Source organism: Brassica rapa, chromosome A02 (genome assembly GCF_000309985.2).
Source record: "Brassica rapa cultivar Chiifu-401-42 chromosome A02, CAAS_Brap_v3.01, whole genome shotgun sequence".
NCBI lineage: Eukaryota > Viridiplantae > Streptophyta > Magnoliopsida > Brassicales > Brassicaceae > Brassica > Brassica rapa.
The window spans coordinates 14,821,798-14,837,070 of record NC_024796.2 but is presented as its reverse complement, the minus strand read 5'-3'; the positions used below and the strand labels follow the sequence as shown (position 1 = coordinate 14,837,070).

The 15,273-nt window shown below is 36.0% G+C and overlaps 3 protein-coding genes across 3 annotated transcripts; all 3 read right to left on the bottom strand.

Annotated features, from left to right (window-relative positions):
- Window positions 1-5,445: 5,445 nt before the first annotated feature.
- LOC103853139 (50S ribosomal protein L13, chloroplastic) lies at window positions 5,446-6,656 on the bottom strand. Its single transcript, XM_009130056.3, has 2 exons — window positions 6,321-6,656; window positions 5,446-6,123 (listed from the first exon to the last, which is right to left on the bottom strand). Exons 1-2 carry the CDS (start codon window positions 6,573-6,575, stop codon window positions 5,650-5,652), a joined length of 729 nt encoding a protein of 242 aa, XP_009128304.1. The 5' UTR covers window positions 6,576-6,656; the 3' UTR covers window positions 5,446-5,649.
- Window positions 6,657-9,935: 3,279 nt separating this feature from the next.
- LOC103853138 (B-box zinc finger protein 22) lies at window positions 9,936-11,923 on the bottom strand. The gene is made up of 3 exons (XM_009130055.3): window positions 11,224-11,923; window positions 10,610-11,035; window positions 9,936-10,398 (listed from the first exon to the last, which is right to left on the bottom strand). The coding sequence occupies exons 1-3, from the start codon at window positions 11,404-11,406 to the stop codon at window positions 10,132-10,134; spliced, it is 876 nt and encodes a 291-aa protein (XP_009128303.1). The 5' UTR covers window positions 11,407-11,923; the 3' UTR covers window positions 9,936-10,131.
- Window positions 11,924-12,307: 384 nt separating this feature from the next.
- Window positions 12,308-14,529, bottom strand: LOC103853136 (NADH kinase). The gene is made up of 5 exons (XM_009130054.3): window positions 14,326-14,529; window positions 13,758-14,003; window positions 13,378-13,458; window positions 13,149-13,300; window positions 12,308-12,888 (listed from the first exon to the last, which is right to left on the bottom strand). The coding sequence occupies exons 1-5, from the start codon at window positions 14,416-14,418 to the stop codon at window positions 12,507-12,509; spliced, it is 954 nt and encodes a 317-aa protein (XP_009128302.1). The 5' UTR covers window positions 14,419-14,529; the 3' UTR covers window positions 12,308-12,506.
- Window positions 14,530-15,273: the final 744 nt, after the last annotated feature.

Genomic DNA, 15,273 nt, shown 5'->3' with positions numbered 1-15,273 from the left:
ATATAACTAAATATTAATCAAATAAATTCTTAATTATATAATTAAAATAGAATATTGAATTATCCAAAATATAAAAATATAATTAAAAAATATAATTTCTATATATATATTGTATTGTTATCTGAAAAAGTATTTTAGTAAAAAGTTAAAACATAAATTATATAATTAAATATTAATCAAATAATTTTTTTAATTATATAATATTAAGTTATTTTAAGATTTATTTTAGTATAATGAATATCATGTACAAAAAACTTTTCAAAAATTATGAAAATGTTTAAGCCCGCATCGCGGACAAAACACATAGTTATCCAAATAAAGATTACTTGATTTTTTATAACGAGAATTATCATTTAAAAAAAATGCAAGGCTGCTCAAAAAAGGAAAAAAATGCATTAAAAAGCCAAACCGTCATATAAATAAATTTATAGTTAAGGATTTTGCCATGTAAATCTATATATATAAAACCAATTCATGATAGGAAGTGGACGTACACTCCTGTTAGAAATCAGTTAAGGGTTTACATATCTCTTTATAAACAACTCTCAACACACACTTTTCTTCTCAAACAAAGAAAAAAAAGAAGAGAAGCCAACGAGCGTTTTTATGGATTTCGATCTCAACATGCCCCCGTATACCTTCGTGAAGACACTATCTGCAAGTGATGTCGGTAGTCAAAGCCGACTTATGCTGCAAAGAAGCGACGCCGAGAACCACATCTTGAGTCATCTGTCTGAAGAAAACAATATAGCAATCCAAGCAGGCGAAGGAGTCATGATTAGAGTGTGCGACCGCAACTCAGACACTGAGCATGTGCTTGTTCTAAAGAGAATGGTAAACACAACAGGAAGCTATGTTTTAAACGGTGGATGGATTAGAGAATTTGTCAATAGGAGAGGTTGGAAGGAAGGACAAAAGATTGGACTCTTCTGGAATAGCAATAAAAACAGTCTCGATATTTATATGCTTCATCCTCCTCCTGCAGATAAAAAAAATCCTAACTAGGTGGAAAGATCTTCTTCTCTTCTGAGGACCTACCTAATATACATCTAGATGTCTTTGTTTTTGTTTTTTTTTTCCAGGGTTTTTTTTTTAATAAAGCCTAGACATGACTATGTTTGTTTACCCAAAACGTTAATAATTCATGGTAAAATTCGAACTTAGAATTCGCGGGTTTAGGTTTTATCCCAAGTTTTTTCTCTTATCACCATGTTTGTCTTTCTTTTGTTATCCCACCCCTTTTTATCAACTTTTAGTTATTCTTTAAAGCTTTCAATAGGTCAAACTAAAACTTAATCCCTTTTCTAATCCTTCAGTCACCGAATTTATCTCTTACGTTTTCGATTCATTCTTTGACTTTTATGTTTTTGGTATTTTGATTTCTATCTATATTAATCCCGTTTAGAGCACCATTAACCCTAGCACTCAAATTGGAGTGCTTAATTTTTTTCTTTCTCTGATTTAAAAAAAAAATTAAAAACGAACCAATCGCGGCAGCCACGTGTCAGTGGGATCCGCGAAACAGGGTTAACACCGGTGCTTAATTAGGCAGTAGAAGCATAGGTGCTTAATTTTTGAGTGGATCCTACCCACTATTATATATTAACTAGATTTTTAACCGCGCTACGCGCAGATAAAATATTATATGTATTTCTCAATTCTAAAAAAATAATGTATAATATTGTATTATATTATTTAAAGAATATAAAATAAAACTACATAACATAAATATATATTTTTAAATTTTCTTTGTGGAAATCATTATGTTGTTTGATTGTTGTACTTGATTCACATATTTGCATAGTTATTTGTGATAGATGAATAACTATAATTTTATTATCAATAAATAATATATATTTATTATATAATATAAAAAAATAAAATTATTTACTTTTAAAACAAACTTGTCTTATGTTGGGGACTCGGTTATAGACATATCATATTCGAATGAGACATTTTTACAGTTATCAATCTTCTTAATAGTTAAGAAACAAATCTGAATATCAAAACAATATCTCATACGATCTCTTTGTGGAATAACTGCTCTGAAGAAATTGAATTTATGCATCAAAAAAGACTGGAAATGGATGTGCAGATGTGTTATCTAAGTCAGCTTTACAAAATACTATTCATAGTTCATATATCATTTATGTCAATCCTATTTTTTTGTCCATCCTTTCTTAAACATCTTGAAATAACTGATGCTAATTAATAATAAACTTTTGGCTGGCAAAAAAAAATCAAATTTATCTAATTATAGCTTAATTTGTCTAACTAATATATATGTATTTCTCAATTCTAAAAAAATAATGCATAATATTGTATTACATTATTTAAAGAATATAAAATAAGACTACCTAACATAAATATATTTTTTAAATTTTCTTTGTGGAAATTATTATGTTGTTTGATTGTTGTACTTGATTCACATATTGGCATAGATATTTGTGATAGATGAATAACTATATTTTTAATATCAGTAAATAATATATATTTATTATATAATATATGAAAAACAAAAATATTTACTTTTTAAACAAAGTTGTCTCATGTTGGGGATTCGGTTATAGACATATAATATTCGAAAGAGAAATTTTTACAGTTATCAATCTTCTTAACAGTCAAGAAACAAATCTGAATATCAAAACAATATCTCATACGATATCTTTGTGGAATAACTGCTCTGGAGAAATTGAATTTAGGCATCAAAAAAGACTGGAAATGATGTGCAGATGTGTTATATAAGTCAGCTTTACAAAGTACTACTATTCATAGTTCATATATCATTTAAGTCAATCATTTCTTAAACATCTTGAAATAATTGAGGCTAATTAATAATAAACTTTTGACTGAAAAAAAATCAAATTTATCTAATTATTGCTTGAATATTTTATTAATATTGTCTAAGAAGCTTTCAATTGATATCATAGTTTAATTTTTATTAGTTTTTTTTGTTAATTTTAGAGTTTTTTTGTATTTAAGATTTTTTTCCATATTAAGCTTATATTTCTTTCACATAATATATATGTCATAAAAATTACCATCAAATCAGTTTTACTTATTTAGTATTTTGTTTTTAATGAAAATATATTTTTTAAATAATTTAATTTAAAATAAAATTATATATTAATTTGTTGTAATCTAATAATTTGATTGATTTAATTAATTTGCTTTGGTGGATAACTTAAAAAGCTTTCATATGAATCGGGGAAAACAAGCTTATGTTGTTATATTATATTTATTTGTGTATATGAAATCTATATATAATGCTAGTGTAACAAAGAAAGAACATTATTTTTTGTAACTTCAAAAAGATACATTATTACAATTTGAAATTATTCAAAATTGAATAAAATGGTAACTAAATAAATCTAATTGTTTTTTATCTTGTTTAGTTGGATTCTCATGAAAAGAAATCAATAGGTTAAACAAATGTTTCAAAATTTGTTGTGTTATTGTTTTGTTTATAAATTATATAATTTATTGAATTGATATATTTAATTATTGCACCATTAAATAATATTTTATTAACACATTAGAGAACTATGTTTTGAATTGTTTTGTCAAAATTGTACAAGAATCTATGCTTTTTCATATTTGTCACGAAAATTTATATGTTAAACTTACTTTTACAAAATTCTTAACTTTGTCACAAAAACAAAAATCTATGATTTTTCATATTTGTCAATGTTCTCACACTTTCAAAGAATATATTAGCTTAGTCACTTACTTATTTTTTTTTACAAAATAAAGTATCGGAGTCTTGAAAGTTGAATTCATATTATTGTAAATGTACATAAGAGTTTATGATTACATATTTAGTGATTCTTGTATATGTGTCCAAGAAAGTTTCAATGGCTTAGTGGTATTTGACCTATATTTATGTCATACTAACCCGGGTTCGATCCTTTCCTTTGCATTGTTTTTTCATTTTTTACGAAAACATAAATGAAATAATCTGGCAACTTCAGACGGTCTGATTGGACGATTTTTTGTGCCTACGTGAACACTCTAAGAGGAGCTTATATCCTCCTTTTAGTATAGTATAGATTTTTTTGCTAAGCTCCCTCTCTAAGCATCCCCATTAATGCTGTTCTTAGGGTTTTAGGTTGTTTTGGTTTGCATTTTGCTTTTAACTTGTTCATCGTGGCTTCACAAAGCTAATAATGAACACAATTGACAATATTTTTTTTTTAATTATGAGAAGTGTTATGGTATCATAAAAACTTTTTGAAGTCCACCTACTAATATACATATATATGAACTAGTTATTTACCTTAGACTCTAATATCATGGTATTGTTAATGTTTCGCTAAAGTTATCTCTACTGTTTCTGTGTGGACAAGACCATTAGTTTTTTTTTCTTTTTTCATATGTCAAAATTTCTTGTATATATGATCTACTGGTTTCAACCAATTTAGTAAAATGATTTTTTGTATTGGCCGCTTATTAGATCATACAAATCTTTAACAAGAATGTACATATTAATATCACTCTGGGCTGAGGCACATGTAGTAAATGATCCACGGAGGGGGAATCAGGTACAGATCACTTCCACATTAGCGACGTCAGGAAGATAGTGTTTCATAGATGGATCATGGAAAGATAAGGATTTATTTTCAGGGCAAGGATGGTATAGCACTTTACCGGGTTTTGATGGTTTATTAGGGGCAAGGAATGTAAGGGCATGTGTATCACCTCTTCATTCGGAGGTGGAAGCCTTAATTTGGACAATGGAATGTATGAAGAATTTAAGACAGTTTCATGTGACGTTTGCAACGGATTGTTCTCAATTGGTGAAGATGGTTTCGGAACCAGAAGAATGGCCAGCATTTGAAAGCTATCTGGAAGACATTAAGCTCTTAAAAAGAAGTTTCTTCAACTCAAACATCATTCATGTACCACGGATGGAGAACCTACGGGCTGATAGCTTAGCACGCAGTGCTAGGAAACAACCGTCTTTCGTCGTTCACATGGATGTGGAGTTACCGATTTGGTTTACAGAGTCAAGTTGAGTCTGTAAATAGTTTTTGCTGTCAAAAAAAAAAAAATACATATGGATATACAATATAAGTAGATGAGTGGGTTTTACTTAATAACTCTGTTGTGATCTCATTGACAAGGATTTTAATGTTATTCTGGCCAATATATTTTAGGAATTTGATGCTTTATCATGGATTTTGGTGCAGGTTATATGCACAATGGAGTTTGATCAGTCATTCTTAATTCGTTACATATACATGAGATAATACTTGAAACAGAAGGGCCTAGAGAACCAGGGAGATTTGTCATTTTTCTTCAATAATCTTAGGAATTTATTTTCTATATATAATGAATCTCTGTAATTGCAAATGCTTATGCATAAGAAAAGAAGCTATCAGTCCAGTAATCTCCTGGAGAGTTCGAGACTCTTACTCTAGTACCATCCAAGATAGTGGCTTATGATGTTGCGGTAGCCAAATTATATCATTAAGATAGTTAGCAGCAAAAAAAAAATTCACACTAAAAAACTTTATAGCATAGAGTTGATAGTTGCAGGCAACAGAATCAAGAATCTTCAAAGTCTCCCCTCTGGTTTTGAGATGAAGAAACTACACAAACCCGAGAAGTAAAAAACTGGAGCTTAGTAGATATACTCCATGGTGTTATCTATTTCTGCAGCTGTATTCTCTTGTCCCTGATAGGCAGATCAAGCGGCTTCTGTGCCTCATGAGGATGGTCTGGGCCTTTGTACACCTTCAGGTGATTGAACAAAGCTCTCCCAAGCCGTCCCTTTGGGAGCATTCCACGAACAGCATGCTCAATGATTCTCTCAGGGATTCTCTGCTGCAACTGATCAAAGGTTTCCACTGTCATGCCGCCAGGTCGTCCTGAATGCCTCCTGTACAGCTTTTGGTTCCTTTTCTTTCCAGACACAGCCACTTTCTCAGCATTCACCACAATGACAAAGGCTCCCATGTCGACACTGGGAGTGTAGGAGGCAAGGTTCTTCCCACGGATGTGATTAGCAATGGTTGATGCTAACCTTCCCAGAATCTTGTCGGTTGCATCGACCACATACCAGGGCTTGTCCGTGTTCACATGGTCTGAAGCCTTTGGGTACCATGTTGTGTTCCAGATGTCCTATAAACACAATGTGAAGAAAGTAAAGGTTCACACTTTACGAATCAAGAAGAAGAAAAAAAAAATCAAACTTTCTAATCTGTTTTAACTATCTGATGCACATATACTTATACAAAACAATGATTAAGAGATGTGAATAACAAAAGCGTTGAAGCTAAAGCAAGAACGAGCTAGATAGAGAGAAAAAAGATCGTTACAGGGCCATTTGCTTCCTCTTCGTCGAACATCCACCGTTGGTTTGCAGGAACGAGGGAAGTAGTAGTTGTCTGCTCGGCTTCGCACTTCACCTGCACTCCCCTCTTCGTGTTCGCGTTAGTGGCGACTCGAACCGGCGGCTTTGAGATAGCATTTAGAGAGAAGCCTAAGAACGAAGACCTTCTGTTACATCCGGAGGTTTTCACCGAAGAAGAAGAAGGGAGTATAACTGCCGAAGACGAACAGAGAATCGCCATTGTTGTTCTTCTGTGCTCTTTCGATGTAATGGATAAGATTGTGTTCTTCGGTTCAGTTCAGACAATAACAGTGGTGGCAATAAGTGTAAATAAGATAATTTAGAGGACGAGAAAGGTAATATAAACGGGTTCAGAATCCGACTCGTTTGGAGCTCCGAATCTAGCCCAATACGATTGTGATGTAAACGAGATAAAAAAATAGGATTTCTATGATAAACTGTGGTCCAGAACAATGGCCCATGGGCCGTAACATCCAATACACAGCTGACATTACCACACGCGTGTATGTCAATCGCTTGTTCTCTATCTGAAACTCAAAGCAACACTCACAGTGACAGTCTCGCACTAACATAAATCAACTGCGATTATGCTTTGAAACTTTATCGTTACGGATCAGTAAATCATCTCTCAAGAACTGGGTGGTAAGTAAGTTTGGACGATGAACTTAAAATAGGCACGAGAGTTCGGGTTTGGGTATTTCTATTTTCGGGTGGTGCAGTTTGACATAAATTTTCCTATTTAGCCCGAAATAAAGTTGTAACATCCCGAGTTGTGATATGTGAAAAGGTTTAAGAGAATTGATTTAGCTACCTATGTCACCAAAGTTGACTTACCTTTTCTGGAACACATCCTGAAAGAACTCCAGAGTTAAGCGTGCTTGACCTGGAGTAGTGGAAGGATGGGTGACCTATCGGGAAGTGATTCGCGATAGCGTGCGAGTGAGGCCAAAGCATGGGGAAAGGTCGGGTGGTGATTGCAGGGTCAGTAAACAATGATTTCGAGCCTTTGGAAAATTAACGGACCGACCGTCAGACGGGATGGGGCCCACGGGCCGAGAGAGCGGGCGTGGGTGGCCCATTAGCCGTGGGCGGGTCGGGGCGTTATAAGTGGTATCAGAGCTGGTTAGCCATCTCGGTTCTGACCCGAGAGGCGTCTTGAGACCTGTCGTGGGGCGCAACGAGGACGTTGCGTTCTTTGAGAGGGGGTGAATTGTAACATCCCGAGTTGTGATATGTGAAAAGGCTTAAGAGAATTGATTTGGCTACCTATGTCACCAAAGTTGACTTAACCTTTTTCGGAACACATCCTGAAAGAACTCCAGAGTTAAGCGTGCTTGACCTGGAGTAGTGGAAGGATGGGTGACCTATCGGGAAGTGATTCGCGATAGCGTGCGAGTGAGGCCAAAGCATGGGGAAAGGTCGGGTGGTGATTGCAGGGTCAGTAAACAATGATTTCGAGCCTTTGGAAAATTAACGGACCGACCGTCAGACGGGATGGGGCCCACGGGCCGAGAGAGCGGGCGTGGGTGGCCCATTAGCCGTGGGCGGGTCGGGGCGTTATCAGTGGTATCAGAGCTGGTTAGCCATCTCGGTTCTGACCCGAGAGGCGTCTTGAGACCTGTCGTGGGCGCAACGAGGACGTTGCATTCTTTGAGAGGGGGTGAATTGTAACATCCCGAGTTGTGATATGTGAAAAGGCTTAAGAGAATTGATTTGGCTACCTATGTCACCAAAGTTGACTTACCTTTTCCGGAACACATCCTGAAAGAACTCCAGAGTTAAGCGTGCTTGACCTGGAGTAGTGGAAGGATGGGTGACCTATCGGGAAGTGATTCGCGATAGCGTGCGAGTGAGGCCAAAGCATGGGGAAAGGTCGGGTGGTGATTGCAGGGTCAGTAAACAATGATTTCGAGCCTTTGGAAAATTAACGGACCGACCGTCAGACGGGATAGGGCCCACGGGCCGAGAGAGCGGGCGTGGGTGGCCCATTAGCCGTGGGCGGGTCGGGGCGTTACAAAAGTTTGGTTCGGTATTCGGTTAGTTAATTTTTCTAAAATCCTACCAAAGTTTTTGATTTCCCTTAAACTTTTGTTTAATTTTTTAAAAAAATTTAGAGATAAATATGGTTAGTTCAGTTATTTCGGTTAGTTCAGGTTTTGGTATGGTCTAGCTATAATTTTATTTTTTGAAGAAAATTATTGCTGTACCAAACTGAAAACCTATTTTTTTTATTAAAAACCAACCAAATCAAGCCGAACTTCCAACCAAACTAACTAAAAATTCGATTTAGTTCGGCGACTGAGTCGGTTCGGTTCAAAATCTCAGGCTTGCTTTAACATATTAAGTGAAACATTGTTGACGGGTCAATGCTTTCAGAGAGAGAAGAGCTCTTGCATTGACCCTCAACGACACAAAAACAAACAGCAGTGAACAGGCTTCACAAAATGGTGAACATCGTAGTTGGGATCATCATACTCCTTGTTTGGCTTATCATACTTGGAATCACTTCCACCAAGTTCCTAGTTGGCATGAGCTTGCAAGTTGTGGTTGTTGCTTTCATATTTGGAAACATGTTCAACACAGTATTCAAATCTATCATCTACTTGTGTGTGATACACCCCTTAGATGTTGGCGATAGATGTGAAATAGATGGAATCCATGTAACTTAAACTCGTCAATGTTCAAGAAATAGCTAGGTGGCAGCTAGGTATTTTATATAAGATTATTAATTAGACGTACGCTTAGATTGATTTTTTAAGCCCATTGATCTTTTTTGAAAAAAATAATCAAGAAAAATCATTTTGTTTAGCTCCGGTTGGCTAATTAGTCGCTGTCAAGACCAATTTTTAGAACATTGATTTTTGATATTGTAATGTTAGAAGAAAACTCTTATTGTTCCTTTGTGTGTTTCTCCAGATGGTTGTGGAAGTGTTGAACATATTAACAACTGTGTTCTTGAGGTTTGATAACCAGAAAGTTGTGTACCCTAACAGTCTCCTATGGACTAAATCCATTGGAAACTATTATCGGAGTCCAGAAATGGGTGATGGAATTGAATTCTCCATCCACATTACTACTCCAGCTGAGAAAATCACCCTCATCTAGCAGAGAATCACATGGTACATCGTGCATATATCACAAGCCTTATACATGGATATTTGTATACTTATGACATGCATTCTCTGTGATAGTTACATTGAGAGTATTTATATACTTCACATGGTATCCAGCGCCAATGATAGTATTCAAAGACATGGAGTCATTGAACAGTGCGAGGATTGCGGTTTGGCCAACGCATAGAATGAATCATCAAGATATGGGAGAGAGATGGGCTAGAAAATCTCAACTTGTTGAAGAGATTGCCAAGATTTGCAGAGTGCTTGACATTAAGTATAGGTTGTATCCTCTTGACATCAATGTCAAAACTATGACATCTCCTACTAGTTTGCCTGTTTCTGACCGTCTTCCACCTCATTGGTCTGGTCCTGCTTCTGGCAGCAAATGAAACTTAACACAGTTTGCATCAAGAGGTTCTGTTTCTCATTTTTTTAAAGAAAAAGTTGTAACTACATATTTAGAATTTAGCTAGCAAAATGAGCTACTTGATGATTACAAGACTGATGTCATGTACATATTATTGTAATCTCAATACAAATCTTTCACCAAATATAATATATTTGTTCCAAATATGAACACTCAACTTCAAGTCACATACCAACACCTACAGTACAATAGTTCACATCTATTATCAGACCAGCCGATGGTCGTTGCAGTTTTTAGAACCGTCTCCTCCGCCGCTTCCCAACCCTCTGGTTAGGAGATGAGCCGGTGTACGGAGTTGAAGAAGATATGTCCGGAACAAACACTGACTGATGGTCAAAATGTTTAGGCCAGTTTAGACCAGAAGCTGTTGGTGGAGAATGGATCTGTGGAACTGCCCATGATGTCTCACCTCCCAAGCAGTTGTTGTTATCTTCTCCATCTTCTTCTCCAGATCTCATCACGGAAGAACTGTCTGAATCTCCTCGTCTACTAGTATCAGCCTGATAAAAAAAAATGATAAAAAATGCCAAAATGAAGACCAATCTTTACTTGTTACCAAAGCAGAAAATCGCACCTAAGCGAAACAATTTTTTAAAAATTGATCTAGGCTTTAAAAAAATCGTTAATAATCTCATATAAAACGTCTAATTAACTCCTAATAATTTCACGAACACTGCTTGTTACACACACAAATGATAACTAATTGTTTACCTTAGATGATGAACCGTTATTCTCCATGTATTCATAGCTCTGATCAAAGTCAGTTAATCCGAAAATCTCCTCTAATTGCCACTGACCAGTAGCTGATCCACTGCTTGCAATAGGAAGCTTTGTGGAAACATGATCACTGACTTTAGTTTCAGGTAAACCCACCTGATGATGATCAAAGTCCATCTTCTGAGGCTCAGATGTAGTTAATGTAAACTGTTTGGTCTCCATGGCTTTATCATCATTAGATGCTGGTGATGATGATTTTGTAGAAGGACCTGTGTCTATAGCTTCAAGACCAACCCTGATCCCAGTCAGAAGAAACCTCTGGTGAGCTGAGACATGAGGGTTCACAGTGTGGATTGCCACATCGCATTTCCGACATAGTAAAGCTCTGTCTTGCAGACAAAAGAAGAATCCAGAAGCTTCCTGTCAAGTTCACATCACGAAACAGAGCATTAAACAGAGCATAAAACAGAACATTAAACAGAGCAATGACCTCTCTAAACGTATAAAGGTTCAAACTTTTTATAACAAAAGCCAAAAACTCAGACAAACTTTTATGTCAGAGCTTAAAGCCTCAAAACTTTTGAGATGCAAGAGAGATGAGTTCAGACCTGACAAATGTCGCATTTGGGTATGGAAGAGGAAGAGACAGAGAGAGGGACTCTCTGGTGTTTTTCAGCGAGTTTATTAGCGGCGTGAATTTTCTCATCGCAAGCCCAACACAACGCAGCTTCATCGGCGCAACATAGCACCGCCGCTTCCGCCGCCTCGCAGACGTTGCACTGTATCTTCATCCAAAAAACCAAAGATTCAAATCTTGAGAAAACGAAACTTATCCTTTCGTTTCTTTGATTTTGTTGTTTCGCTTGTGGATCGCTGTCGGAGACTTGATTTGTCTCCTCAAGACTTTGAGGTTTATGGTTTTAAGAAACTCTTACGTTCTACCAATTTGTCTGTATGAGAATTTTCTGATAAATATTTTTCTGGTCAAAATGAATTTATTTATAACTTCCTGATTAAAAAAAATGTTTATTTGGATTCTAAAGAAAAATAATTTTACAATATCAAGATTATATTCATACACGTATGCTTACACAAGCCATAAACAAATTAATCAACAGTGAGAATCTTAATCAACCAATCATTAATAAGATCCCATTTTGAAAATAAAAATAATAATTTGTACATTCGAATTCTAGATTAGTCGTTGGCCTTTGAGGAAAAGTATCATATAAATTAATAGATTAATAAAATAATAAATAGTGGTGGGTGTCTAAGCACAGTATATAAGCGGTGGGGTAGAAAAGAAAATATGAAGGAGTCTAGGGGATATTTTTTAGACTGATGAGTGAACACTGGGAGTACACGTGGCAGTCTAAGTACATGTGTCTTAATTGCAGGAGACCATCTTAGCTGTAACTTGCAGAGTAAACACATCTCTGCATCACTTGAATTTTCTTGTACTCATGCTCAGAATATCTACCGTTTGCATTATACAATCTACATAATATAAATACTATAATTATGGGATGATAACGAAATTTTTACAAAGAAAAATATCCAGTCTTATAATGTCAACATTATATTCAAACACGTATGGTTACGCAAGCCATAAACAAATCAATCAACCAATCATTAATAAGGTCCCAGTTTGAAAAAGATCTTTCTCCAAAATCAACAATTTGCACGAGAAAAGAGATTATTCTAGATGATTAATTTATTTTTATTCAAGAGGATCAGACACATCCACGTTCTTGGTTCAAGAAAGATAGCTACTGAATCAAAGAATCAACGAATCTTTCGGTCCAAGGAACCTTTGCCATAACTATCTACAGACAAGTGGGTTGAAAGCTGTCTCTCAATGCACCAACTCTTTAACTTTAATGAACGCATTCTAGTACCTTGATCTGATCTGAGTAAAGCCTTGAGACAAGAACACGTTTAAAACCGGCGCATCAGATGATATCTCGATTGTATCGCCGAGCTGCACGTTGTAGTTAACCTGACAACCGTCGATGTAGATAGTTCCATGGTCTGAATACCAGTTAACATCCAAGAATTGGTCCGGTTTAAACGCTGAATGCATTTGAGAAAGGGTTGGACCGGGAGAGATGGGCTCTCTAACCATAAACTGTAGATCACGAGACAACATAGGCATCAGGAACCCACCTGCTGACAGCATTGCTGCAGTTGACCCAGCTGCTGTGCAGACTCTTAGACCGCTCGAGCGGCAGTTCACTGTCTTTGGATTGGTATCACAATCTTTGTTCTTTATCCTGCGCATGTTGTGAAAACATTGGTACATAAAATTACTTAGAGAAGGTTAATGTATAAAACAGTGTTCTAAAAATCTGTTTAGGCAGCGGCGCTGCCCATATAGTTCAGCAAACAACACGATTTTTTTAACAAACCGGTATAGGCATTCCTAGACGCCCACCTAAACAATAATACTCTATAAGGCGCCTAACCACCACTGCCTAGTTTCCTTAACATTAGTCTAAAAATTGTATACTTTGTGATTCTAAGAAACTCTTACTTGAACGAGAACTTTGAAACAGCGGCAGGGCATGGGTGTGCGATCAGAATGTCATTAAGTGCGTGTGAAAGAAGAGGTTCTGAGTTTAACTTTACTGATATTCTCGATACTTTGGAAGGAACTACTCTGCCAAACAAAATGTCATCTAGTACCTGTGAAACAAATAGCTGAATGTTCAAAACCGATAAGTAAACAAATAGGCTTATTCCTCTATCAAAGCTTTACTTACCTGTTCAAAGTTATCAACTGTTGCAGCACAAAGATGACCAGTGCTTCTACTAGCGTCAAACTGATCACTTAGTTCTTCCACCTATAGTTATTATAAACAACACACTTGGTTCTTTCCACATTCTTTACGAAAAGCTAAATCCAATCAGGTAATATGAGAAAAACCAGTCTAGATGGCCTCGAGGCGCCTGCCTAATCGGGCAAAATCTGGTTAAAATGAAACTATTTTGCTAAAACAATTTAAAAAGAAAAGCATAAAAACTGTGTAGGCGTTCAAAAAATCGGTCTACGCGCACGCCCACCTAAACAATAATCCTCAAAAATCGTCTAAATACGGCCTAGAGATTTCTTGAACATGGAGAAAAACAGAGGCTAAAAGACCTCGTGAGCTTGTGTTGGGTCAGAGTTGACTCCAAGAACATGAACAGAATCGTCTATAAAATGACTAGCGTGCAAGAGGGTGCCATCTCCACCAACGGTGATGACCATATCAACATCACGAATGGGATGTGATAAGTCATTACGTGAGATGGGTTTCCATTCGACTGGCTTCTTATTTAGTATCTCCTGACAAAAGGTTATAGCATCCCTGTGTACTTTGCACCTGCTCTCTAGATACTGAAGAACCTAAACAACAATAACAACATCAAAAAACAAAACATGAGTCAACAATCTTCTTTGTAATTAACACATCTTGTCTTCACATTGAGAACCAAAGATGGAAACTTTTTTTCTCAAAGGGGACACGAAGGAAGCAGAAAGATTTGTAATTTACGTTATTACATATACGAGTTCACAAGACCCAACAAGAGTTTCTCTTCACGACATTATCAAAACGTTACGGTCATGCTCTCTCAGGAATTACGTCGAACATATTCGATTCGAAACGAAATAAACGTGATCTGGCTAGAAAAACTTCAAAATCAAGATGACACGAGGAGGGCGATACCTGATGATTTTTGATGAGCGAGACACCATCTGTTTCAAGGAATGGGTACAGATCAACCGGTTTCAATAGAAGTAGAAGCTTCCTGATCGCCATTCTCCTTCAATCAATCTCTATAGAGAGAATGAAGATGACGATCTCCATAAAGGCATAGGACCCTCCTCTTAAGTGAGAGTGTTTCTTTCTTGAAAGTGGCAAAAGATTCAGGCCCAAATACAAGGTCGGCCCATTATAAACTCTACTGAAGTGGCCCAATTACTCGGATCTAAATTTCCGACCGGTTTAGCTGCATCTAGGGGTGGGCATTTCGGTTTAGTTTCGGGTTCGGTTTAGGTTCGGTTTGGTTTGGGTAATTTGGGTTTTATAAAACTCAAACCAATTAAAACCAAAGTAGCTTTGGTTTGGGTTCGGTTTGGGTTTAATTCGGTTCGGTTCAGTTCGGTTTGGTTTAGATTTAGTTCGGTTTACATTATTATGGTCTAGTTTGGTTTGGTGTAGTTCGGGTTGGTTATAAAATATGAAGGCATCAGTTTTATAGTTTTATTAAAAAATAATCAACTCATAAACGATAGAGTAAGAATATAAAAACTTATGCTACATGATTTTATATATAATAGTATTATTTGAATCGTATTTATAATTTTTTTAAAAGATATGGAAGCTATGAAAAAATGAAAAACGAAACTTTAACTAAAATTTGCAATATGTTAATACATATATATATATATATTATATATATTTTTACTATATATATATTAGATTATCGGTTTGGTTCGGTTTGGTTCGGTTTAAACCCAAACCAAACCAAACCGTTCGGGTTGAGTAAAACATGAACCAATTGGGTTACATAAAGAGCACGGTTTGGTTTGGTTCGGTTTAACTTCGGTTTGGTTGGTTCGGTTCGGTTCGGTTTGGGTTTTTTGCCCACCCCCTGCATCTAGCTCCCTCTGT

Coding starts and splice junctions, on each gene's coding strand:
- LOC103853139 (XM_009130056.3), bottom strand. CDS start 6,575: ATGGCGATTCTCTGTTCGTCTTCGGCAGTTATACTCCCTTCTTCTTCT. Junction 6,124..6,320: donor AAGAGGAAGCAAATGGCCCT/GTAACGATCTTT, acceptor TTGTGTTTATAG/GACATCTGGAACACAACATG.
- LOC103853138 (XM_009130055.3), bottom strand. CDS start 11,406: ATGAAGATACAGTGCAACGTCTGCGAGGCGGCGGAAGCGGCGGTGCTA. Junction 11,036..11,223: donor CCAAATGCGACATTTGTCAG/GTCTGAACTCAT, acceptor TGAACTTGACAG/GAAGCTTCTGGATTCTTCTT. Junction 10,399..10,609: donor ATAACGGTTCATCATCTAAG/GTAAACAATTAG, acceptor TTTTTTTATCAG/GCTGATACTAGTAGACGAGG.
- LOC103853136 (XM_009130054.3), bottom strand. CDS start 14,418: ATGGCGATCAGGAAGCTTCTACTTCTATTGAAACCGGTTGATCTGTAC. Junction 14,004..14,325: donor CGCTCATCAAAAATCATCAG/GTATCGCCCTCC, acceptor ATTGTTGTTTAG/GTTCTTCAGTATCTAGAGAG. Junction 13,301..13,377: donor CAGTTGATAACTTTGAACAG/GTAAGTAAAGCT, acceptor TTTGTTTCACAG/GTACTAGATGACATTTTGTT.